This window comes from Pteropus alecto, unplaced genomic scaffold, assembly GCF_000325575.1.
Source record: "Pteropus alecto unplaced genomic scaffold, ASM32557v1 scaffold13, whole genome shotgun sequence".
NCBI lineage: Eukaryota > Metazoa > Chordata > Mammalia > Chiroptera > Pteropodidae > Pteropus > Pteropus alecto.
The window spans coordinates 53,639-80,789 of NW_006434373.1; the positions used below are offsets into that span (position 1 = coordinate 53,639).

The 27,151-nt window shown below is 35.2% G+C and overlaps 1 protein-coding gene and 1 pseudogene across 3 annotated transcripts; both read right to left on the reverse strand.

The window, feature by feature from the left end:
- Positions 1–1,236: 1,236 nt before the first annotated feature.
- CDC16 (cell division cycle 16) lies at positions 1,237–27,151 on the reverse strand. Of its 3 annotated transcripts, XM_015587387.2 has the most exons (19): positions 27,043–27,151; positions 26,773–26,918; positions 23,805–23,859; positions 23,618–23,715; positions 22,343–22,381; positions 21,887–22,027; positions 19,921–20,080; positions 18,817–18,908; positions 18,185–18,318; positions 17,293–17,372; positions 16,122–16,171; positions 15,127–15,200; positions 13,410–13,535; positions 12,265–12,417; positions 10,756–10,819; positions 7,868–7,929; positions 6,751–6,886; positions 5,157–5,247; positions 1,237–1,728 (listed from the first exon to the last, which is right to left on the reverse strand). In XM_015587387.2, exons 2-19 carry the CDS (start codon positions 26,809–26,811, stop codon positions 1,469–1,471), a joined length of 1,854 nt encoding a protein of 617 aa, XP_015442873.1. In that variant the 5' UTR covers positions 26,812–26,918; positions 27,043–27,151; the 3' UTR covers positions 1,237–1,468. The 3 variants fall into 3 exon arrangements, with proteins under 3 accessions (XP_015442873.1, XP_006909400.1, XP_024900751.1); XM_006909338.2 differs by lacking the exon at positions 26,773–26,918 and having other exon boundaries at positions 27,043–27,145; XM_025044983.1 differs by lacking the exon at positions 26,773–26,918 and having other exon boundaries at positions 26,985–27,089.
- Positions 23,889–25,294, reverse strand: LOC112477776 (annotated as a pseudogene).

Consider the following 27,151-nt stretch of genomic DNA (forward strand, 5'->3'; position numbering starts at 1 on the left):
AAGACAACCCGAAGAATGGGAAAAAAATGTGCAAATCATGTATCTGGTAAGGGTTTGATACCTGAAATCTATGAACTCCTACGACTCGACAACAAAAAGATAATCTAATTTCAAAATGGGCATAGGACTTGAATAGACATTTCTCTAAAGATTTACAAATGACCAATAAGCACAGGATAATATGCTCAACATCATTAGTCATTAAAGAAATGCAAATTAACCCAAAATGTGATACTACTTTCCACCTACTATGTGAATGTATAATAAAAAATAAACAGTAAAAAGCATTGGTGACGATGTGGAGAAATTAGAACCCTTATGCTTTGGTGGTGGGAATGTAAAATGGTGCAACCACATGGAAAGTTTGCTGGTTCCTCAAAAAGTTAAGCACAGAATATGACCCAGCAATTCCACTCCTAGGTATATATCCAAAGGAACTCAAAACACAGACTCAGATATTTATACACCCATGTTCAGAGCAATATTATTCACAATCAAAAGGTTGAAACTGCCCAAGTGTCCATCAACAGATGAATGTGTGTACATATACACACATGGTATCATTCAGCCATAAAAAGGAATGAAGTTCTGATCAAAGCTACAACATGAATAAATCTTAAAAATATTATGCTAAATAAAATAAACCAGACACATAAGGATAAATATTGCATGATTCCACTTCATGCAATTATCTAGAATGGGAAAACTCAGAGAGAAAGTAGAATAGAGGTTACCAGGGGTTAGGGGGAGGGACTAGTGGGGAGTTACTGCTTAATGGGTATAAAGTTTCTGTTCGGGGTGATGAAAAAATTTAGAAATAAATGCCACTGAACTGCACACTTGAAAATGCTTAAAATGGCTACCTATTTATATCTATATCCACACATACAATTTATTTCTCAGAGCAGATTTTGAGACATCATCACAGTCAAGAATTGCCCAAGGATATGTGACAACTAAGTGCAGTATGACACTGGATGGGATGCTGGGGCAGAAAGAGGACATTAATGGAAAAACTGGTGAAATCTAAATAAAGTCTGGAGTTTAGTTATTAGTAATGTACCAAGTAGGTTTCTTAGTTATGACAAAGGTTCCATGGTGATATACGATGTTAACAATGGGAGGAAACTGGTTGAGGGTCACATGGAAGTTCTCTGTACTATCCTTGTAGCTTTTCCACAAATCTAAAATTAGTCCAAAATAAACGTTTACTGAAAAAGAAAAAAAGACATCACAAATGGTTTACCTTCTTTATTCCACTATGCATAATTTTTTTGCAGGATCAGAAAACATCTGTTGCAAGGGTGTGCTACCCAGTCTCTTAAGGCAGGTCTCCGTTCCTAAATATAGAGGTGTAGTCTGGATTCATTTTAAGAAATGGGAAATTCTTAAGACATGACAAGGACGTGAAGAAAGAACACCGATACACTCTACTCTAGGACAAAACGAAATCAGGACCCGTCTGGAATCACGTACTGTGGTCTGACATAGATGTCTCTAACATCATGTCACTTTCATTCATTTCAATTTCAAAGGTTTCTTCCAAGGAAGGTCTGGAATCTGGAGTTTTCCTTGAGGTTTCCAGTGGTGCAAGCCCCGTTTCTTCTGTAGTCTGTTTTTCTACTTCAAATTCCCTGAAATCCCACGGAGGTGAAATAATGTTTTTTAGTGTCTTCATTGTATGCACATCAAAGTCATAACATTTTAATTTGTCTTTTATGTCTGCTCCTAAAAAGAAACACCATAATAAGAATAAAATAAGAAATTTCATCACTTATCTGTCATTTTTATTGTTACATAACACTGCCTCTATTATTAAAGCAAATGGTACTTTTAGGAGCACAAATATAGCTCTGAAGGAAAAAATGTTCCAATCATTTTCCATCTTTTTATTTTTATTATCAAGTAAGATTGCTGGGAAGACCTCTAGAAGCACATGGAGTTTCAGCTCCAGTGTGGCTCAATAGCCGCCCCATTCCAAAGCCCCTTAAATACTGATAGAAACCTGTAGGTAACTTTTTCTCAGCTGTTACAGACAAGAACTGCCTATTGGCATTTGGCATTGGTATAGTCACAAGTCTTATACACATAAATTCACAGTAAAGGGAAATATATTTTCCACATATTAAAATCTTAGGAATAACAAGACTTTCAAGAGATATGTTAGGTTTGATCATTTCTGACATGAACAAAATGACAATTTTACACAATTCAAACTAAAAGCTTTCAGTAATGTTTTGACAGATAATGACATATAAGCCTTCTAAAAATAAAAATAGTACAGCATGGTGACTGTAGTTAATAATATCATATTGCATATTTGAAAGGTGCTAAGAGAGTAGACCTTAAGAGTTCTCATCACAAGAAAATATTTTCTATGTATGGTGATGAATGTTAGCTAGACTTATTGTGGTGTTCATTCTGCAATACACACAAATATCAAATCATTATGTTGTATACCTGAAACTAATGTTATATGTCAAGTACACCTCAATAAAATAAAAAGTAGTGTGTAATGAATGACACACTTAGAAATCTCCCCTGTAAGACCATTACCTTTGTGAGAACAAGCAAAATGTCTGTCCCACTCAGCATTATATCTCTAGACTTTAATATAGGAAAATTCTGCATTTAATCTCCACAACTTCTCCTTGAATAAATGAGGAAACTGAAGCTGGAATTGCCCCAAAGCCACATAGCTGAGTGGCAGAGCTGAGATTTCAACCAAGGGTCTTCAGGATGCCAGAGCTCAAGCTTCTTTTTTTGTTTCTTACCTTTTAAAAATTGAGCCACAACCTACAAATTATAAAGCGTACACAAGCTGCATGAATTCTCACATACATATACATTAACATAACTACCACCAGACCAAAACAGAACATTTTCAGCTCCTAAAAAGCCACCCCACTCAGCCATAAAGAGATGAAAGATTGCCATTTGTGATAACATGGACGGACCTCAAGACAATCATGCTAAGCGAAATAAGCCAGACAGAAAAAGTTGAAAATCACATCATATCACTTATATGTGGGATATAAATCTAAAAGCAACAAATGAACGGGACAAACAAACAGAGACTCATGGACATGGACTATAGACTAGTAGTTACCAAAGGGGGTAGAGGGAGATGGGAGTGGGGTGGTGTACTGGGTAAAGGGGGTCAAATATGTGGTGACAGAAAGAAGTCTAACTATGAGAGGTGAATACACAGTGTAAATATATATACACCTTACTGTTAAAGTGTACAGCTGAAACTTATCGGATTTCGTTAACCAGTGTCACCATAAAAAATTAATTTAAAAATAAACAAATAAATAAAAAGCCACCCCATTCCCATTCTAGTGAATACTTACCTTTTCCAAGCCAGAAGTAATCGCTGCTGATTTTTCTATCACTACTGATTAGTTTTGCTTTTTATTAATCTTTGTATAGATGGAATTAATCAGTCCATTTTTTTTGGTCAAAATTTGTGACATTTCATTTATGTTACAATATAATTCAGTAGTTAGTCCTTTTAGTTGTGTAGTATTCTACTGTATGAGTATACCACAATTTATTTCTCCATTCTACTATTAGTGGACATTCAGTTATTTCCAGTTAGGTGCTATTATGAATAAAGCTCCTATGAATAATCTTGTGTGTGAACTCTGACTTACTGAGGCACTTGTTTCTGTTGGGCATATACCTGGAAGAACTGCTACATCATAAGCTCAGTTTAGATTACTGCCCGAATAGTCCCAATGAATCATACCTCCCAGCACAATGCCCTTGAATAACCCCTTCTCATGTTGACTCTGCACATAATCACATGACTTGTTTTGATGAACAGAATGTGATGGAAAGGATTTTATGCAACTTCCAGCTTTCAAGAGGTCTTGAAGCTTTAGTTCTTGTCATTTAGAGCCCTGCAACCACCACACTATGAAGAAGCCTGGGATAAAAGACCTATGGAGAGGCCTAGCTGTGTCAGCTGAGGTCCCCACTTGTGTAAGAGGACATCTTAGACCATCAGGCCCACCAAGTGTCTGCTAACCACAGCTATAGATGTAAATGAGACCAGCAAATGAGCCAACAATCACTCACAGAACTATGAAAAATAATACATCTTTGTGGGTTGGTTAGGCAGCAACAGATAACTGATATAATATGCCTGTTTAACTTTTGTAGATATATTGAACAGTTTTCCAAAGAAGTTTTATAACCTCACCGATAATAATACATGAAAGTTCCAGCTGCTCCGTATCACTGTCAACAGTAGGCACTATTAGTGTTTTTAATTTTTAGCCATCCTGACAAGATGTATAGTGGTATCTCATTATGGTTTTAAATTCATATCCCTAATAAGTAATGATATTAAGCACCTTAATTTGCTTTGTAACTATCTGGATATCCTCTTTGATGAAGCTCCTGTTCAAGTATTTTGTCTATTTTTTAATTGAAATTTTTCTTACTGATTTGTAGGAGTTTTTGTATTATAGACACAGGTCTATATGTTTTTGTATTATAGACACTCGTCTTCGACAAGTCTATATGTTGTCAGTAACTACAACATGCTTTTTTGATGAATAGTTCTTAATTTTATTGAAACCCAATATAACATTTTTTTCCCCCTGTGGTTTTATGTCCTGTTACAGAGCTCTGCCAACTCCAAAGTCCAGATCTCAAGATTTAACCTCACTGCACCCTCTTTATCTTATAATATTTATAAATAAATGAGTGTTCAAGTATAGCAATTCCATCCAAACTTGTCTTATGACTTGCTTACCATTTAAAAAAATTCAAAGAATTAGAGTACCATAATGTGAATGGAAGCCAACTTATTCCACTGAAATGTAAAGATTTATAAGCTATGTCCTACATTATTAAGGCCCATTATTAAGGATTTTTCCACTATGCAATTAGATGATTCTTGTATATCACAGTGCTTTTCACAAATTCTATCACAGTATTTTGCATAGAGCAAGTATTCAACTTTAAGCTGAATATTTAATGAGTCATTAATCCCCACAGCATTGTCCCAACAAAATAAATGGAACTTCTTATATTAATGTAGTTAGAATGGTTAAAAAGATAAACTTAGAACCTTACATACTGAACAGAAATACAACAATCTAAAAAATGGAATATAATGTTAATAAGAATAATTATAATCTTACCAATATAAGCTTCAGAATCACCAATGTACATTTCAATGCAATGACCAAGCATTGTAACAGAGAATGTATCATCTCGCCTAAGACCAAGGGCCTGCCAGAAAAGATTCAGCATGGTTATTATAATAAAATGTATTTTTTTTCTCTTTTGTTTAAAAATATTCCTGCAAAATATACTCCAGGGAATCCAGGATGGAAGTAGAGGGAGGTGGTTAATGGGGATACAGCTAAAACAAGAGTGGCCATTGAAGGTGGGCAATGGGTACATGGAGGGTCATTACACTATTTTATTTTTTGTTTAAAATTCCTCTTCTCCAAAAAGCTTTTAAAAACTGTATCTCCACTTAGAGCCCTCTAAGCTTCCGTATTAAATCACAGACAATAAATTATACAGTATTCAAATATACATATTTGAAAGGTCACATAAACAAGAAAACTTGCTTAGTCCACACTTCTGACTATCTCAGTATTCTGGTTATCAGTGGGTCCTTCAGGACATCATCTTGCCTAAAAATCTCTAGCCATCTCTTGAAAATCAGTTATGAATCTATCACTCATGAATTTATCTTTGGGAAAACAAGAATATGGACCACCTGGTAAAAAAGTGATTTAGAAGAAACAAACTCTGAATGTGAAGAATTGAATACCTTATTTATTTAACTTACATTTTCATGTTCATGTAGGTACTAGAGTGATCCCTGAAAAAAATCTAATCCTAATATGTCCAAAACAACACGTTTTTTTAAAGACAAAAAAAACTAAATGATAGTAAATATAGAGGACAATCTGGTGATGGCCAGAGGGGAGGGAGATGGGGGGGCCTGGGAGAAAGCGGTGAAAAGTTAAAAAAGTACAAATTGACAGTTGCTAGATGGTCGCAGGAATGGGGAGCATGGCATAGGGAATGCAGTTAGCAGTACTGCAATGGCTAGATGGAGAGCCAGAGGGAAGATAGAGTAATCAGAGGGATCATTTCATAAACTATATAAATACCTGACCAATGTACTATATACTTGAAACTAATAATAAAACAAAATTTTTGAAAACCTAAGTGATAGGAAAGAATTATGTTAAAGTTTAAATAGCAGTGATTTTTTTTGTTTTGTTTTGTTTTTTTGTGGTCATCTTGCTTATTAATGGTGGCTTAGATTTGACAAAATACAGAGTATGGATTAAAAAGAGACTTTTCTTGTAATGAAAGCAGATTGTTTTTCTTCATTTATTAAAGTGACTTAAGTAAATTAATTCTACGTCATAAATAGAAAGACTGGAATTCCCAAAGGGCTCTCATTGTGCAACATAAATTTCTATATTTCCCACCTAGACATAAGGACTGGGCTGACAAACATCACCACACACATTTTCAGCTTGGCCTGCTTGCACTGCATTATTTTACATATCTCACATACAAGTCTCACATTGGTTTCTAATTCACAACATTGAAATGCTTTTACTTGTACAGAAAATAATATAATACAAGGCTGCCTGAAGAATTTTAAAACGGTAAAGTAACAAAACATTGCCTAGAAAAGATCTTTTTAAAAAAGAAATGTTAAATGTCAACCAGATTTAAAGTTACAGAAAACAAAAGACGTACTGTGTGGAAATAGTCCACAGCATTTTCAAAGTTGCCCATCAGACTATGGATATACCCTATGGCAGAATAGGTGGATGCATTTTGAGGAATTAACACCAATGCCTGACGGTGATAATCCAATGCCTCAGCATACTTTCTGTGAGAAGATGAGAGGAAATGGGTGGAGAGGAGAATGGGAAGAAAGAGAAAACAATTAGTGGGTACAGTACTAAATTCCTAAGTTTAAGGTGAATATCAATCTATGTAAAAACATTAACATTTCCCTATATCAAAACAACAACTGAGACTAGTAATGGTCCTTCATATCCACTTTTGTTTATTGTAACACCTCCTTGAAATTTATTTTCCTGCTTTGCTCACTCAGCCGGCTGAGGGTACTCCTGCAGCAATATTAGCTATTGCTAGTATTCCTTTTGATGTTTGGCAGGAGACTGGAACTAGAACCTAATACTTGACTCTTGGGCCTATGCCCCATCACATGACAAGGCCTCTTTATGTGAAGTCAAACCACCTACACCATGGGTGGATAAAATCAAGAGTTTTGCTTTAAGGTCCAAAGGAGTTACTTGAAACAGCATTTCCCAAAGTTCTCTGGAATACTCTCCCTGTAAAATTTTGTATGAAAAAAAGGTTTTGTTCTCAATAAAGTTTGGAAAATTCTATAGTTCATAATGTGCAGTAAAGACTCCAAGAAATTACGAAATAGAAAAAGCTGTTAAATTTTGAGTAACCTAAAGTTTCCCAAACTTATTTAACCAGAGAATCTATTTTTCAACTGTCATCTATTTATTATACCATAAAACTGGTATCTAGAGGAAAACAGTGAGTTAGAATATAGACGTGGTTTTAATTAGATCCTACTGTCCTAATACTTCTAAATTAATTTTTAATATTAAAAAATTTTAATATAAGAAAATAAATTATAATTCTCAATATGTTACTAAAATAACATTATATCAAGGGATAATAAAAACAATTATTTTTATGCTTGTTATCCCTGAGCAGCCAAGTGCAAGAGAGATAAAGGCTCTCATAAAATAAAAATATAGAAAAGGCTACACAAAATCAAGTAAACTTGTCACAAAGAGTATTTCTGAAAATGCTCTACTTCACTTACTTAAGTTTTCTGCAGACATGCCCCAAGTTGTTCAACAGAGGTTCCCATTTGTCAACAGTTACCTGAAACACAGCAACATCAAATCCTTGATTTACCTACGTCACTTTTCAGCTTGGCCTGCTTGCACTGCATTATTTTACATATCTATGCAAGTCAGGCTTTCTCCTGGTGCCTGCACAACACTAAGCAAGTTTTTTTCATTTGTTGGTTTTTTCATTTTTCTTTCTTACTAGATGATACTTTCTGAGGATGCTATTATTTTATTTGCGCCATTTTGTCAAAGAGCCCAACTATGCTGAAGTTCAAATTTTTTATCTGTCCCAGAGCTTTCCATCTACCTACTAAATATTTCTACTTAGAAATCTCACAAGCACTTCAAATTCAATATGCCATGTGCTAAACTCTTATCCTCTCTCTCCTGCCATCCCAGCTTCCTAACCTCACTTCCTTCTGATTACCTTGCCACTCTGTACATGGCATCCATGTCATCTCTGCCCGCTCCAGGAATCACCAAGGCTTGTTTATCAGCCTCCTCGGCGTAACTCCAGCCTCCTATTAACAAGTCTTGTCTGGGCTCCAATCAGACAAGTCAGACCATGCTGCTCTTCTTAAACTTTTGTTGTCCCACAAACTCTAACATCATCTTCAAGGCCCTTAATGATCCACATTTAACCTTCCTATCCCATTTCTTGATATTTTCTATGAACTCGAAATTCAAGCCATACTGAATTAGCTCCAACTTTGCACATATTGTTCTCTATACCTAAAATGCCCTTTTCCTCACTTTTGCTTGGTTAACACTGATCATCTTTTAGGACTGAGATGTCTAACATTGTATCCAAAAGGGTTTCTTGACCCACCCCAAGTATGGGTTAACTGCCCCTCTATGTGGATTCCCTTATTTCCTCAATTACAGCTCTTTCTATGTACTGTATTATTACTGCGAATTTACTTATCTGCATTCCCCAATAAATTTGAGGGCAGGAAATATCAAACCAATTCCCTATTGCCTCCCAATGCCTAACTCAGAAATTATGACACAGTCGACATGCTTTAAATAAGTCTCAACTAAATGAATAAACAGACCTAAGTCACACTGTAACTCTCCTGAGTCTGGCTCTAGGAGGCACAGCCCATGGGAATAAGAACAACTCCTTTATGACTCTTAGGCATGACTTTTCCTGTGACTATTTTGACATTTGCTGCAGTTGATAACTAAAGTCAAACAATATTTTTCCCTCTTCACATAACTTTTTAATGGGCATTTTGATGGTTTTATATTATTGTGCTTTTGAACTTAAAATCATTAAATTTTTATAAGATTCCCAAAGTGCTCTGATCATCAAAGAATACAATTTCAATTTTAAGTGTCATTTGTGACAGTGCATCTCAAACTTTTCTGTGCATGGGAATCACCTAGGGATCTTGCTAAGACTGCAGATTTCAATTCAGCAGATCTGAGATTCCACACTTCTAACAAGCTGATGCGACTAGTCTAGTTTGAGTAGCAAGGTCCTAAGGCAGAGGACCCTAACCCCTGGGCCACAGACAGGTACCAGCCATGCACAGCAGGAGGTGAGTGGTGGGTGAATGGAACAAAGCTTCATCTGTATTTGCAGCCACTCCCCAGTGCTAGCATCACCGCCTCAGCTCCGCCTCAGCTCTGTCTCAGCTCCATCTCAGATCATCAGGCATTAGATTCTCATAGGAACACTGGTCCCTGGGGCCAAAAAGGTTGGGGACAGCTGTCCTAAGGCATTCAATTCTTTGAAAACTGGCAAAGTGATAGATAAGTGGCAACCGTATATTAACAAAAACACATGTATTATCCAGACTATCCAAGACAGAGCTGTGGAAGAACCTCTGTGTTGTGTGTGTGTGTGTGTGTGTGTGTGTATGTGTGTATTTCTGTGTAAACACACAGAATTTCTGTGTGTTTACACAGAAATACAGTGTTTTTAAGTTCATAACAAAAAAGAAGAGGCACAAAGTAAATAAAACTCTGACTATGGGGACAGGTGGACTGCCACCTGGCCGGGAGCCCAAGTCAGCGATGTCTTCTCAGTAAAGAGGAACTAACAGCCAAAGAAGATGTGAGCTGTGGGCAGATATGCCCAAACAGGAACAGAATGAAACTGGGAAGTGACAATCAGAACAAATTAAAACAAAACAGGTATATATAAAAAGAATCAGGAACCAGAAGAGTAGCAACATGCAAATCCCTTACCTACAAAAGTTTACAATATCTAAAACTGTTATTTTAAAATAATACCAATGTATACACATCCATGCTAGCTGGACAATTAACTCATGAGCACAAAGTCATGGGGTACATCTTTCGTCTAATAGAACTTTGTTAAATATTTCAAATACTGTAAGGTCTAAATGTATACTAAGTATAGGTAAGGAAGAGGAATAATAAATCTAAATTTCAATAACAACTAGCCCTATTTCTGCAAAAGTGGGATCTGCTGCTATATTTATTCATTAATTGAAGATAAGGTTCTTTTGGGTTCTAGAGGACATACTCTGTTAGATGCTACAGTGCCCACCAGTTTCGACTAACCATCACATATTCTCTGTATTAAATTATCATCAAATATATTCTAATTACCCCCACATATTAAAACAAGAGCCTCTTAAGAAGCAGCCAACATCTGTCCTCTCAATTAGAAACAAACTCCTTATGTACCATATAATAAAACACTTAATTGCCCAACAATTCAAACATTAACAAGCCGTTTGTTATGATATTAGGTTATTATATAATAAACATTAGGTTATTCTAGGCAAGACAGATTTTTTTTTGTCTATATTATTTTCCTCATTCAATAGTAAATACACTTAGGATTGTAATGTTGTGTATTTACAGATATTACATAAAATACCTCATTCCCAATTGCTTTAATTTTTTCCAAAGCATCAAGAAACCATTTTTCTGCTGTTTTCCATCTAAAATAGAAGAAAAAAAGGTTGTAGGTTATTCAAAATTAGGAAGTATAAAGAAAAATTTAAATCTTTCTAGTAATACTAAAATGAAATGAGGTAGATTTCTATAGTTTATTACAATCAACTTTAAGAGACGATAAATGATTAATTTTATGTTATTAACATCACAGGAGTTCAAGATTTTAGCAGATACAGTCAATTGTCATTATTCTCATTCTCGGTAAGTATGTTCTATAAAGTCACTGTGAACATTGCTTTCGTGAGTACTGAACCACTGCTCTCTGTGGAAATACAGGGTTAAATTCCTACAAACATCCGGTCATGTTTTTTCATCAACTGTTCAACTTATAATCGGTTTTATATAAGCTCCTGTTTAATGATGCCTAATTTAACATACATTGTTGATTCATTAACACTGAACTAATGGCACTGTACCTCATGCCTTAACAAAGCATATCTAACAAATGTGTTTTCTCCAAGGCACAACACAGCCTTCCTGTGCTTAAGAACACTAGACAGCATTTCAACACTACATTTGGGGATCATTTTAAATAATGAAATCATCAATTAGAAGCACAAAAATGTGGCACAAAATAGACTGTAAAAAGAACACTTGTTTACAGTAGGAGAGGAGAAATAAGAAGGCAGAATATCACTTGTTTGACCTTAGCTGGGAACATGTATGTTGTGTGTGTAGGCGAAAGCACCTTAATTGACATTGGGGTTAAAAATAAATTAACTGTATGTTAAATTATTACATTATTTTTTAAAAAGCTCCAAACTTTCTTTTATAAATAATAAATAACCCAATTTTTAGAACACACACACACAGGCCACAACAAACCACAACAGCAGTACTAATTTACTATTTTAAATTTATGTATAATTTAGGGCAAAGGACTGTAGATATTTTTCTGTTTGAGTATGACACTGAATTACTTATTCTATAAGTATCTCAGGCTATAGTAACACCTCAATTAACCAGGAAACTCAGATTGAGCCATTCTTATTAGTCTAATTTTCAAATTAACTGGTAACTAAACAGAAAACATTTTTGTTTCAAAATTGTGGAAAATCTTTCTCAAATGTATAAATCCAACTCCTAATCAACAAGGAGACAGACGACTGAGGATTCTGCAGTGCCTCCAACTATTTCATGGGGTTCAGTGAGTTTACAGAGTTGGCAACAACTGTCTAGTCTTGGAACACAAGACTTGTGATAGCCCACATCAAAGGGATCAAAACTCAGGGTTTTTTATTTTTAAAGAAAGCCAAGCTAACACTTTCTATTTCCTTTTTCACTGTCCACCACCTTCTCCAAAAATAGCACACATTTAAAAATAAAAATCTACTCAACAGTCATTCTGATCAGTTAAAATTCTCGTGATTGAGATTTTATTCTAGTTATAAAAAGGAAACAGAAGGGCTTTTGGCCTTTCAGTACTTACTCTCCATTCTGAAATGCAACCACGCCAACCTCATGCATTACAAAAGGATCTTCTGGTGCAATGCTTAGAGCTTGGCCAAAGAATCTTTCAGCCAATTTTGAGTTATTGGTCAATCCATATTCTAATCCAATATACAGCATTGGTAAATGACACCTAAAAATATTGAAAAATTTCACTTGTTCAATACCAAAAACTTTATAATTCAGCAGAAATTAATCTATTGACTTCAAATACTGCCTGCAAAATAATATAAACATGGCCCAAAACAGAGTATTTACTTTTTTCCTAATATTTCACTTAATGTTGAATGGGCTTTTAGACTCGTCAGTTGCCACTTCTAAAATTTATCAGCAACCCATTTACCTTTATTTTTCATTATTAAACAGTAAAAAACAAAAATAAAAATCTTCTAAAGCAGAAAGGCAGGTCTATGCACACTAACGTTATGCCTCTAGCTTAGACTGTCTTCTTCCTTCTTTTATTGATTCAGAACCATTTATCCTTCATAACTGTGTATAAGTTTCACTTCCCTTTATGAAGCTGCTTCTGACTTTCTAACCTAAATCCTTGTGTGGATTCCCATTATATCAGTTATTACCAGTTCTACACCAGACCTCTGAATTACATCATGTATATTCCATTTTCATATACTGAGACAGTTCTCTGGACAAAGTACTAATCACCTTTTAATTCACACTGTCAGACCTGTGATTAAATACACTTCAAAGATAATCTTTCTTTGAAGATGGATGTAAGAACATCAGTAAATACCGACTGACTGGTTGGTATGTGCTTTGGTTCTAATCTAGAATCATGATTCAAGATTCTACCTTCTACAGAAGGGTCGCAAAGAACCCTTTAAAAGTATTTACCTGGAGGAAGTACTTTCGAAATGGCAGAGTAAGGACCTCCAAAAATCCATTCCTCCATAAAAGCAACAAGAACACTGCCAAAAATTATCAAAATAAATGTTTTCAGAACTTTGGAAGTTAACCAAAGTTTACAACAATCTAAGGAGTGCTTATTCTAGAAAAACAGCTGAGTCTCAGTAAGAACTGCAAACTTTGTGATGCTTTAACTTGTCCTACTCCCAGCTCCCTCTCCCCAGGTCCATACCCTAGAAAACCAGAAATTTGCTGTCATACCCTTTCATCAGCTGTGCTGCTGTGAAGTAGGCAGCCATTGCTTGGTCATGTTCACTCTCAACTGCAAACGAATGCCCATATGCTATCCATGCAGGCCCGTAGGTCTTCTCAAGCGTTGTAGCTTTACTAAACAAGAGATTTCCTTCGATTAATATAATATTTATTCTTAAGCTGTTAATTTTATGTAAGCTGATGACTTCGAGGATGTTCAAATTAAATCAATCAACGAGCTGAACTGTCAACATATTAAACACTAATGTAAGATTTGTGTTAATTTATTTGAAATTAATGTTTAATAGTACAATCAAAATTTTAAGAAATATTAGGAGAGGTCCACAATCTTATAGGCACTATTATTGAACCCATTATCATTCTGCATAGAATTTATAAATATTACTTAATCCAGGAGGTTTATTTCGCAACTTTGTTGATAAATGGTGGTAGCAGCAGTCATTTAATGAAGGCCTGTTTTGTGCCAGGTACCATGTTAGATGCCTTATATATTATATCTAATCCTGTAACTTGAAAGATAAATTAGTTAAATTTTAAATATAGGTATATTGAGGCTCAAAAGATTAAGCGAGACCCTAGAGATGGTGCTAAGATATTCACCCTGGTTCCATGAACTGGACTACATGGTTTATTTAAATAGTCAAACAGTCTTCAATCAGTGGCCCACTGATGACCCACAACAAGGAACAAAGAGAACATATTACAAAACATGGAAAATATAAAGGGTGAAATCCATACTTCCTAGCATTTTATTTTCTAAGTTTTTCACCCAAATGTTCCCTGTTTCATGTGGAGTCCATCACTGAAAAAGCAGACTAAATCAAAGCAGCATAGCTCAAAGCACTACTCCAACACAAATCATCTTCCTACTCCAGGAAAAAAGCACATGCAAGGTTTCCAAAGTGCTTAATACCAGAGCACTCTCCCTATTTTCTTCCCAGTACAGGATCCTTTCGTGTCAACTTATCAATTTTACTAAAAATCCTGGGATCCAAGTATTACATCCCATTTTTAGAGAAAATTAAATGGAAACATTAACTTTCCCAAGGAATTACCACTAGTAAGTGACAGAACTTGGATTTGGCTTCAAGTCTGTACCCAAAGTTCATGCGCTTTTGTTTGCATGGAAGAAATCACAAGTATCATTAAATTTTAAATCTTTAGTAATTAAGTCTTCATATAGTAAACATTTTCCTGCACTTGAACTGAATAATACTGGTTAAGTAGTTTGATTGGGCTGCATGGAATTCCTTAAATTAAAACCACAGTAGTTTACTATACCAAAAATTCTGTTTTAAAGTCATAATTAATGACCCCTAATGTCATGTAAAGTTTTATTTAATTTCACTATTAACAAAAGTCCTAAAAGTGAAAGGTTAATAGTATCTCTGTAAATAAAAAACAGAACCTTTCAAACTACTTTCTACTGTTCTCTATTGTTTCATACTTCTCATTTATAAATAAAAATTTAAATATATTATAAGCTCCTCAAGACAAGATCTACACCACTGATTACTTCTGTCTCCTCTCATGACATCTTATAAAGAGCAAGGTACATAATTGAGGCAACTGAACTGAATCTGTCAAAGAAAACATTTATTCTTTTACACAGCTTTTAAAGTAATATTTATTGTATTAAAGCAGATGAGCAAGAAATCTCTTCGTATAGATTCACCATAAAGGGAAGAAGATAATAAATTCATACCTGAGATATCTTCTGGCATGTTCATTCTTATGACCAACCATGAGATAATAGCATCCCACTGCAAACCAAGATACCTACAAAGTTCAAAATTTACCATGACCAAAGATGCTAAACTTTGAATTAGAAGTCTCTAACAAATTAGGTCAGAGGATGGACTAAATGTTCCACCCCATATTCTAGTTCAAGTTAGAAATTTCTCTGAGACAGGCTATCTACTAAGGGTCCTGGATGAAAAGAGGACAGATTCTCCACAGCTATTCCTGAAGATGCCTTCAATCATGTCCCTGCATCATTCAACACAAGATGAGGCTCCTAAACACGTCCTATTGCAAATCCAGCCTGAGTCCTAGCCTCCCGCCTGTAACGTGTGTCTTCCCTGGCTCTACCCTGGTTCTACCAGATTCTACATCACTAGCTGACTTCTTCTGCACTGGTTTTGCCTCTATATTTTCACGCTGATCTAGGATGCAGATTCTCTACTCAGACGTAGACCCTGATTCTTGACTTTTGTCTTTAAGGACACAGTTCCTGATTCCATTTTCTATTTCTAGGTCTTAGTTCTGATCTGTGGCAGTTTGGAAGACACGATGACTCAATGGGTGCACAATTTAATGTTATCTTACCAAGTAAATATTACCAAGTAATTATTAGCATTGCTTATCAGAGGTGAGAGTGTGATTTTTACTTTCAATATTTTTTATTTATCTTTATGTTGTGTTTTTAATAATGAGCACATACAATTTCTATAATCAGAAAAAAATGATGACTTTTGTTTTAAGTTATATTACATTAGACTGAAAAAAATACCTTCATAGATTGAGAAAGTTAATGCTACTTCTAGTTATCATAAGTACTAGGAAATTCTGTTCCTTAAAATAAGACCTTAAAATAAACATATTTGCTTAAACTTAAATATGGGCTACTGTCTAAATACTAGTAAAGCATTTTAAGTTCAAGTAAGAAAAAGCACTATAAAAAAGTTTATGTTTACTTACAGGATTACTAGGATATAAATCCACCAATTTATGAGAAAGATAGAAAAGTTCTACATTAAGGGAAAAGAAAAAGAGAATAAAATTATACACTGCAAATGAATTTTAAGATATGATTTTCCCCTAGTTACAACTCTTTGCAATCACATAAATTTTGTTTTGACAATTATTTCATACTTTTCTTTCTTTCTAGATACAAAATTCATTTACCAAATGAAATACAGAAACTCCAGGGGGCAGATACTATGGCTGTTTCATTCAAACCTCACCCTCCCAACTCCTTATCAGATGCCAGACCCATAAGTGGGCAATGAGCACTCACTGAGTGACTGGAAAATTGGATGAATAACACATGATAAAGCACTTTATGGTGCTTAAGAGATTATTTCAAAGCACCTCACCTATCTTAAAAAACCCATGTCTCTTACTCCATGGGCCTATCATGGACCATCTTAAGCCCCCAAAATCAGTTTGGTTAACCGAACTCTCAAGTTTATCAAATCAGCAAGATGATTTCCTCTTGAGTAATGAGTGAGACCTAGCATGTCACAAAGACTTTTCCTACATGCAGACTTAAATTCATTAGACCAGGGCAACCAGAGTGTCTGTATTGCCAACAAGCTGCCAGGAGGCATGATGCTGTTGGTCACATACCATACTTTGAGCAGCTGGGGTTTGGAGTTGGAGTGGCTGGCATTTTTTCCTTTTGACAGAGTTCATTAGTCGGTTTAAAAGATTTAAGGGCAATTACAGTCCAAACACAATTAAATATTTCCAAAATGTTAAAATATGGGAAACATAAGCAAAAAAATCTACCATCTTCCAACTTCTAAACAATTCTGACTCTTACCATATCATTCTGCTTATTGATTTTACAAAAAAAAAAAGAGAGAAAGAGAGAGAAAGCAAAATTGCCACCCATCACAAACCACAAATTACATTGGAGAAAGGGAAGCAGGAAGCAGGGATACAGAAATAGTATTCTGTTGGGGTAACAGGACAGACTATTGGCCACTTTGATAAGCATTTCTTCCCATAGTTTTTACTTTTACTGCAGAACTCCATTATGCCATTACTTGCAATCCCAATTATCCAGGATTTGTGAGACAAAATTTCGAGAGTTACAGAAAAATTTGTCTTAAAAATTATTGTTTTAATTTTTAAAAATTCTTACCATTTGCTTTATTCAGCTCCACAAGTGTCCCTATATGTACAGGTAAACAATTTGCATGAAAAGGATCTTTTTCCATTACTCTGAAAGTTAAAGCAACACATTAATACCCCGGAAACAGTATATAACAGAGCTCATTATAATTAATTATGTTTAAGTAGTCATTACAGCATTATATACAATATTGTGGCTTATAATACTTTAACCCTATTATCTTCAGGTTGGTTCAATTAAGGCAATAATTAGGTTATAAAAGAAAGGGAAAATTCTGATTTATTCAGAAGGAATAAAAATAAACAACATATACATTTACTTTATATCAATGGAACTGTCACATATAAGTAGTCCAATTGTTTAGAAGGATCAAAAACAATGTAAAATATAAAATAGATCACAAATATTTGTCAATTAAAATTTTTTTGAATTCAAGGATTTAAGCAACCCCAAAGATTTGTTAAAAATAGTACATGTAATTTAGCTAAAGGACAAGTTTGAGCTATGTACACTGGAAAACTGGTATGGGGAGATGGCATGGCTAGTTAGTGAGCCTAAGTACCCAACAGCTACAAGATTTTATTCGTCTCTACTTTAACAACAAAGAGATTTTATAAAACCATGTGCCAGAATAGTATTTTCAAACTTGCAGATTATCAAAGACTCAAATGAGGAACATGTATACTCTCAAGTTAATGGAATAACCCTACAAATGTGCATTAGCCTGTGTCTGTATATGCTCTCTTAAGATAGCGCCCCTTTGGTACTCTGCAAAATGGTAAAGGCAACTTAAATTATCATCAATTAGTTCAAAATTACTCAGAAAGCACGTCCCATGAATTTCTTAGGTGAAATGGACTGAATTTTACGTTCCTACACAAAAATGAGTGAGCATACTTACACAGATGTAAGCTTGTAGCACATTTTAAAATCACAGTTATAATAATGTCTTTCAGCTAAAGACACTACCACATCCAGATTTTCTTGCAAACCATCTACAGACTCCGGTAAGACAGTTTCACTAGGTTTATTATACTGAAACAGAAAGGTAAACAAATTCAATGAGCAATACCAAATCAAAAGGCAGACTCAAATTGACCCAAATGTTTAAAGAATTCACACAAAGATGTGTGTGAGTTTCTGGAAACTTTTTTAATTTCAAGACTCATCCATTCTCCTCTCAAGAAATTTCACTCTCTTCCCAATTTCATATCAGAATTCCATGACAGGAAGTATTTTACAAAGTAGAAGTTCAGGAAGCAAAAGAAAATCTTCATTTTCATGTAATATCATTACATTTACCTGACAGTTCAATCTTTCAGTAAAAAGAGTCCCTTGGAGGAAGACAGGTATTTTTGGAAATTTTTTAAGGAATCACATCATATATTTTAACTAATCTAAGTCTACTCTTGCAAATATGCTAAATTAATAAAAATTAATTTTTAAAAATTTAACTAGTAAAAGAATAAAGGCCAAACTGAATGAAATAAGATATTTACAGAAAGCAAATACTAACTTTATGCTTTTACTTACCTTTTTTAATTTGTTCTCAAATAGAAAACGTAGCAATTCCTGTTCTTCAGTACAGAGCTTGCTAAGAGGTAGTGATTCAAGAAGTTCTTTTTCTTAAAAACATTGAGGGAAAAAAATGTCCTCACAATATTTATAGGGGAAAAAAGTCAGCAATGAAAAATACTCTTTTACATTTAGTTCTTGGTCTAAGTAAATCAAACTCAAAAGAGAAAATAACATGATCAAAATGTGCTAGAGAAAACTTAGTGCTTCCAGACCCAGGTGATGAGAACCAACTGGAGGGCTGTGCCACAAAACCTTCCAGGCGAATTTTGGTCATCACCAAATTGATGGACCACAAGGCCAGTTTCCCAGTCTCAGCAATACTGACACTTTGTGTAGATTATTCTGTTGTGTTGGCTGTCCTATGCACTGCAGGGTGTTTAGCAGGATCTCTGGCCTCTATCCACTAGCAACAAGTAGCAACCTCCCACCCTGCCTCACCATACCCAAGTTGTGACAATCAAAAATGTCTCCAGATATTGCTTAATGTCCCCTAAGGGGCAAAATCACCCTGTTTGAGAACCAATGCACTAGGCTAAAATGTTTGAATCCTATTAATGCAACATCCCCGTTTTCTGTTTCTCTTGTTTATCCATCTCACATTGCTGCCAACGCACTAGGTCAATGGTTCTCAGCCCCCGTCATACCTTAGAATCATCTGGGAACTTTAAACCCTCTGATGCCAGGACCTCCCCACCGGAGATTCTGATTCAACTGGCCTGGAGATGGGACCTGCACACTAATGTTTTTAAAGTTCCTCGCGGATTTCAAGAGCAGCCGGGTTGAGAATCACTGAATCAGAAATCTTGGTTTATATTACCTCAAATCACTTCTCAAAAATATGGCCTCATCACATCACAATCCCTAAAGATTCTAACTATAAGAGGCACTGCACGATATTGTATTCTGCAATGTGCTTCATGTTTGAAGACATTAAGGAAGTGAATAGGTCTATTTAAACCTGTACGTGGCCTGCTGTTGATTCTGTAGACTTTAGAGAAAAATAAAACAACCCAAACAACATCAATTGTGTTAAACATAAAAACACCTGAGCATCCAAACCTTCTTGGGCTGTCAACATGTGATGTGATGTCAAAAGATCAAATGCTTCAAAACAGTAGATATCGAGCTTCAAAGCTTCTTTATAGCTGTAGGTAGCTAGGGTTCGGTTATCTAGAGCGTCATAGATTTTCCCACGTAAAAGACAAATAGAACTCTTTATCTGTTGGAAAAACACGAGCCACATACTAAGTCAATACTTTTAAAGTTAATTTTTGATCAAAAATTACATATTACCCAAAGGCTGAGACTATTTTTTACATCTAAAAGGATTTGTTCCATCCCAACTGTCAGACATAGTATAAACTAATAGAAACATGAAAGCAAATAAAACTTCTCTAATCTATCTTCCTTAGGTTCTCCTCACTTCAACAAATCTTTATAACTGGTGTACATGTCATTGCTTTGTTCATTACTCGTTCTGTCTCAAATATGGTAAGGATTTAGCAACGGCAAACAGCATACATTATATTAAATCAAACTTTAATACAGTTCAATAGGTAGATCGCAATGAAAGGATCTTAGTAAATATTAGAAAATTGGCAGCAATTTTCTAATGTAGAATAATGTAGCAATGTAGAATAATGGTTAGGAGCATGGCTTTCTGGAATTGGACAGACTTGAATTAAATCCCAGCTCTGACAATTATAGTGGCCTTGGACAAGTGATGTAACCTCTCTTGGCTTGTTTCTTTCCTCATTCAAGTTACAGGGCTCTGTGAGGAGTTGAGGTGATACTCTCTACAGAGCTAACGCATGAGAAACTGTTCACACAGTGGGCACTTCACCACTATCTTTAATAAAAAGATGTAAAAATTTGTCTGATCAGACTCTGAATCTCAAGAAACACATAACTGAGCTTAAAGATGATCGAAGATGGGTAGATAAATTGGTAAAGGGATACGAAGATTTATTATAAAATCACAATTTAAAAAATATTGGAGGACATTATGAGAGAATCCTGGACCTATGTACTATCCTATTAGTTATAAAAAAATTTCATAAAATAAAGAATAATTAACCACAAACAAATCATGTATTTTTTAGCAGATAAATTAATGGATAAGAAGTCCAAAAATAATAATAATACCATTATTCATCATAAATAAATTTCTTAGCAGAAAAATGAATGTGCACTTCTTAGCACATAAATTAGCAAAGTCCAAAAAACAAAAACATCAAAAGAAAATACCTAAAAATGTATAGTATCTCTACTTTTTTTAAGTGAAAAATATATTAACCAAGTTCCGTTATAAATATGTTATAAAGAATAACTGGGAATTGATGGGTGAAAGCTACACAGTACAGGGTTTCTTTCTAAAATAATAACAATGTTCTGAAATTGATTGTAGTGAGGGTTGTATGGCTCAGTGAATATACTAAAAGCCAACCATGTTACACTTTAAATGAATGAATTGCATGGCATGTGAATAATAGCTCAAGAAAGCTGTTAAAAAAAAAGAATAACAGTCCAGATTAGTAACCTGATTGTGGATATCATTTATTATTATATAATCTCTGTAAGAAATTTGCAATTCGATGCAGATATGAAATACACAAACTGAAATGTACAAAATATCATAAATAGTAACACCGAACCACTCCTTGGAAAGAAACAATCCAAGGGAAACAAGGTTTCTTAGGAGTAGGTACAAACACTATTGAAATACAGGAAGAAGGGTAAAGATGATTCTACCTGTGGGGTGTAGATAAGGAATCAAATATGAGAAGGAAGATCTCAAGCTAGTCTATTTCAGATTCAAGCACCTAAGGACATAATTACAGCTTCTGATTGATGGCTCAGAATGGTCTCAGAATCATTTTGGTTTTGGCGGCAAATTAAATAAGGTGGCAACCAAACTGTTTTAACATGATTATACTCAAGTAAAACAAAATGATTTATGTTTGCCATGTCAAGTGGCTAATTCTTACTGATTTTACTGAAGCATGCTTATTATATTATTACTTACTGAGGACTGTGACATTTCCCAGTCATTGGAGGGGTCTTTCAAGCCACTTTCATCCTTCAAGTATTTCTCAAACAATCTTTTGTTGATAGGCTCCTCCATATCAAGAATATCAAGAGCCTGCTGATGCTCTTTTGCTGCATACTATGTAGAAAACAGAAATACCATTCATTAGCCATTACCTCTTACACTAGACATACACAGAAATACTGTAGATTTTGAATATTATACCTACTCATTACTGAAATTTAAAATGTCTGAAGTCGAATTTTCTTCATGCATGTCAGCTTTTAGTAAATGGAGGATCAATATTTTATAGCAAATAATATCAAAAAAAATTTTTTCTCATAAGATACTAATTTGCCAAGCTTCATCATTAGAATTCTCAAACATATGTGAGGGATGTATAACATTCATACTAAACTTTTACCAAATAAAAATGAAACAGAGCATACTTACATGGCATCTAGCTGCAAGGTAGCGACATGATTCATACAACTAGAAAAGAAATAAATCTATTTAAAAAGTGGTCAAGACAATGTGCATCTTCACTCTGAAAGAAAACTATAAGGACAAAATGAAGAAAGCGATTGTCATATCTCCTTTTACTCTTGCAGAGAAAAGAAATCCAGTCTTTTCAACCCATATTTACCATAAACCTACTGTTTACTAGGCACCGAGGATTCAAAAAGGAGTAAGGACCTGCCCTCCAGGAGGTTATAGCACGGGAGACAAACACAGCACATAGTTTCTTTCAGACTATGAAAGAAGGGCATAAAAAGTACTAGACACTAAACTTATGATAGCCAGGTGGGAGAGGGCTTGGGGGACTGAGTGAAAAAGGTAAGAGATTAAGAAGTACAAATTGGTAGTTGAGAAATAGTCATGTGGATGTGAAGTACAGCATAAGGAATATAGTCAATAATATTGTGATATTGATGTACAGTGCCAGGTGGGTAATAAACTAATCAAGGAGATCGCTTTGTAAATTATATAAATGTCTAACCACTATGCTGTACACCTAAAACCTATATTAAAAAATTCTGAATGCCGACTCTACTTGAAGAAAAAAGTACTAGCCACTTGAAGAAAATATCTACAGGGGAAAGGATGAGTGAGGAGTTGGTCAGCACTCCTGGCACTGAATCAGAATAATCACCAGATGTCTAAGAAGTACAAGTAGTCAGCATAACTGGAGTACATGTTACATGTATTCATGGCAGGAGATGAGCAGTAGACTGGTGAGAAATCATAAAGGACTCTAGGTGTCTATTAATGCATCTGATTCTACCCTGTAGGTAATGAAAAATTACTGAGTGATTCTATGAGTGATATAATCAAATCTGTGTTTTAGAAAGACCTCCCCTGTGATAGTTTAAAAGGTGAAATGGAGACAGGGAAGGTGAGAGGGATGTTATGGAGAAAAGAGACAATAAGAGAGGTAAAAACAAAACAATACATTTAACGGTTTAAAATGTATTAGAGGTAATGAGATGAAAAGAAATATCTGTAATTTAAGAGCTATTTAGAAAACAGAACTTTCAAAACTAAATGACTGGGGACAGGGGACATCGAGGCTGAGATTAGGAATAAAAATTTTTCTCTTTACATTCAGTAAGAAAAATTTAATCCTTTTAAATAATTTTGACATAAATAAAACACACACCTAAAATACTAATGTAATGACATTTTTGAAAAGCTTTGAAACGTTTTAAAGTTCATACAATCACTTACTTTGTCCAGTTTTCGTGACCGAAGTGCATGAGCTGCTCTATGATATTGTGCTGTCAGGTAAAGACACTGAGCCAACCAATAAATGTCCTGGGGTTCCTCTGGAGGGAACAATTACATAAATGATCAGAGGTACAAGGCAAAATAGAAAGGAGAAATCAGAAAAAAAAAAATAGAATTTGTCACCTACCATGAGAAAGCGAAGCTACTTTATCTGCCCAAAATAGAGCACTCTGATATTGTTGCTGTATTAAAAAAAAAAAAAAAAGGTGGTAACTGCTCTGTTACTTCAAGTTTTAAACAGATATTTAATTATTAGAATTCTATATAGTAAGTCAACATCTCAATACAAGATCTCATATCTAGCTAGGTGAGTTTCATTTCAACGGTATAATATAAAACACTATTTTAAGATCTTTAGTAGAATAGTTCAAGAAGGTAGTTATTTTTTTTAAACTTAAACACTGCAAAGTGTACCAGCAGGCATAAAAACAGATACACAAATCAATGGAATAGAATAGAGAGCCCAGAAATAAATCCTTGCTTAAATGGTCAATTAATCAATAACAAAAGAGACAAGGATATACAATAAGGTAAAGATGGTCTCTTCAATAAGTGGTGCTAAGAAAACTGAACAGATACATGTAAAAAAATGAAATTGGACCACTTTCTTACACCATATACAAAAATAAAGCCAAAATGGATTAAAGATTTAAATGTAAGACCTGAAACCTTAAAACTCCTAGAAGAAAACTCTTTGACATCACTTTTTTTTTTATCCTTTAATTTCCAAAGCATGCTTACTCACATTTGACTGACATAATACATGAACATTCTTTACAACAGGCCAGGATATCTATGTTATCCCCATTATACAAAAACAGATGATAAAAAGTGTTGAGATTTCTTTGGCTCAAATCACAAGACTAAGTGTGTGTGCACATATATTTTAAATCCCTTTACTCCCATTCCATTCTTTTGACTAAAACGTATTCATTTATCTGCCCTTCTTCTTATATTCCCTTTGCTTATAAAAGGCATCACTAGTAACCCAGGCCAAATTTCCTCCTTCACCACACCCCACACCTCTAGTCATCAAGTGCTAACAAGACATCTTCCTAAATCTCTCTGAAATTGATCTCTTCTCCATTAGAGATCCCTTTTGCAAGTCCACTACTTCATAAGTCTAACACGTGAGTTTTTAATTGCTGTGCCGCAGTTTTCTCTTCTTCAGTCAGTGGTTTGCTTTTGTAGTTCTTGTATCATGGTCACAGACTTAATCGAAAGTAGCACAAATGTGGCTCTGAGTCTCTTTCTGCTCGACAGCAATTGGTTTAAAATGTGCATGCAAAGTTTAATGTTGAGGCTTTATTGTTGACAATTCCTTTAAGAGTGTAACTGGATTTTTCTCGCCTGCTGAATCAAGATAATTAGCCTTGATTTCATATTCCAGCCTGTACTGAATATAATCCAGATCAGTCAGCTTTCTGGAACATCAATTCCAGCACATCGATCTCCTCCTCCATGTTGAATAGCTGACATTCCTCCAACATCACTCTTAGCAATATCTTTTTGGGTATGTCTCAGGCAACAGCAACAAAAGGAAAAATAAATGGGAGTATATCAAACTAAAAAGTTTTTGTACAGTGACAGAAACTATTAAAATAAAAAGATGACTTACTGAATGGGAGAAGACAGTCACAAATGATACATCCAATAAAGGTTAATATCCAAAAAATATAAGGAACTCACAGAATTTACACAAACAATTCAATTAAAAAATGGGCAGGGGACTTGAATAGACGTTCCTCCCAAGAGGACAATACAGATGCCCAATAAACATATGAAAAGATGCTCAATACCATTAATCATCAGGGAAACGCAAATTAAAACAACAATGAGAGATCATCTCACATCTGTCAGAATGTCCATCATCAAAAAAATCAATAAACAACAAGTGCAGGTGAGGATGTAGAGAAGGCACCCCTCATACACTGTTGGGATTGTAAACGGATGTAGCCTCTACAGAAAAAAGTATGGAGAGTCCTCATAAAAATTAAAAATAGAACTGCCATTCGACTCAGCAATTCCACTTCTGGGTATTTACTAAAACAAAACAAAACAAAATACTACTTTGAAAAGATACATGCACTCCTATGTCCATTGCATTACTTATAATAGCCAAGATACAGAAGCAACCTAGGTGTCTATCACTAAATGAATGCATAAAGATATGGATGGACCTAGAGGATATGATGCTAAGTGAAGTAGTCAGAGAAAGACAAATATTGTATGATTTCACTTATAAATGAAATCTAAAAAAGCAAATGAATGGACAAAACAGAAACAGACCCACAGAGAACAAGATGATGGTTGCTAAAGGGAAGTGGGATAAGGGATGAGAAATATAAAGTTTTAAAATGAGAAAAAAAAATGTATTGGCAGGTATTTTAAAAAGTAGATAATTTAAAAGATTATTTTGCAATATCTAATCATTAGCAATGGTTCTATCTTTGCCTCGATTTTTCTATCTTTGCCTCAGTCCTCCTGAATGCAGACAAGGAATTCAGCTGCCACTTAGTCTGGGAGGCGGAATGCTTATGGGATGGACAAATCTGCTCAATGTTAAGTGTCCTAAGGGTGGAAACCAAGCTTCATTCTTCACTGCATCCCCAGTGCCAAAGAAAAAGTGCTCAAGAAGCATTTGCTCAATTCAACTCATTCACGGTAAACCAAAGTACAGCTCTCCAATGCACTGCAAATATTTGGCAGCATGATTTCACATCAAATTTTGAACACTGAACATGTTTTTAACTCCCTTTCTTGGTTTTCTATTTACTGGGAGAGCATATATTTTACTAAAATTAAGTGACATCATAGCTTAAACTGATCTGATTCTGTAGACACTTCTTTCCTTAAACTATTTGCTGAAGGGTACTGCAGGGAACGCAGATGTAGTTAATATGAATTTTTTAAAGTACTGATTTGAGACAACAGGCTTGTTTGTATCTTTACTCACTTAAATTCGGCCAAATAAGAATGAAAACTTGAAAATTTTCTATTGGCTAGCTAAATTCAAAGACCACCCTGCAACTTTCCTCTTAAAATAATCCTTCAACTTTCTTTCACTTAGCACTAAGTCTGTATTGAGCACTTACTGGGTGCCTAGGAGTTAGGCTGACTGCAGAGCTGGACATTGAGCACGTTTAAGGCTGACACTGTCTTAAGTGGCTTTCATTTTCAGTGCTCCTCCCGGCTGCAGAGAGGGCTGGGGGACTGGATCCCGCCCTTCAGGGCCTTTACCCTGGAACAAAAGCCCAGGCTCAGACGGGCCATGCACCACCAAGACCCTGATGACAGTTATCCTTACGGGCAAAGGGGTAACTCGCGAATCCTGTGGCTCGCGCTCCCCGGGGCGGGTTGCCCACCTGGTCCAGGTACTGCCGAACGCGCTTCCGCAGCCGCTCCAGGTTCATGGCCGCGCGGCCGGGGGTTCCGGCCGAGAGCCCTCCGCCGTCCCAGCGCGCGTCTTCCTTC

Bases quoted from the DNA above. Each gene is read 5' to 3' on its own strand.
- CDC16 (XM_006909338.2), bottom strand. From the start codon at position 27,090: ATGAACCTGGAGCGGCTGCGGAAGCGCGTTCGGCAGTACCTGGACCAG. The intron at 23,860-27,042 runs GTGGGCAACCCG...TTTTTAATACAG, and splicing joins TTCGGCAGTACCTGGACCAG to CAACAATATCAGAGTGCTCT. The intron at 20,081-21,886 runs GTAAGTAATAAT...TTTTTCCAACAG, and splicing joins GGGAAATGTCACAGTCCTCA to ATAAAGAGTTCTATTTGTCT.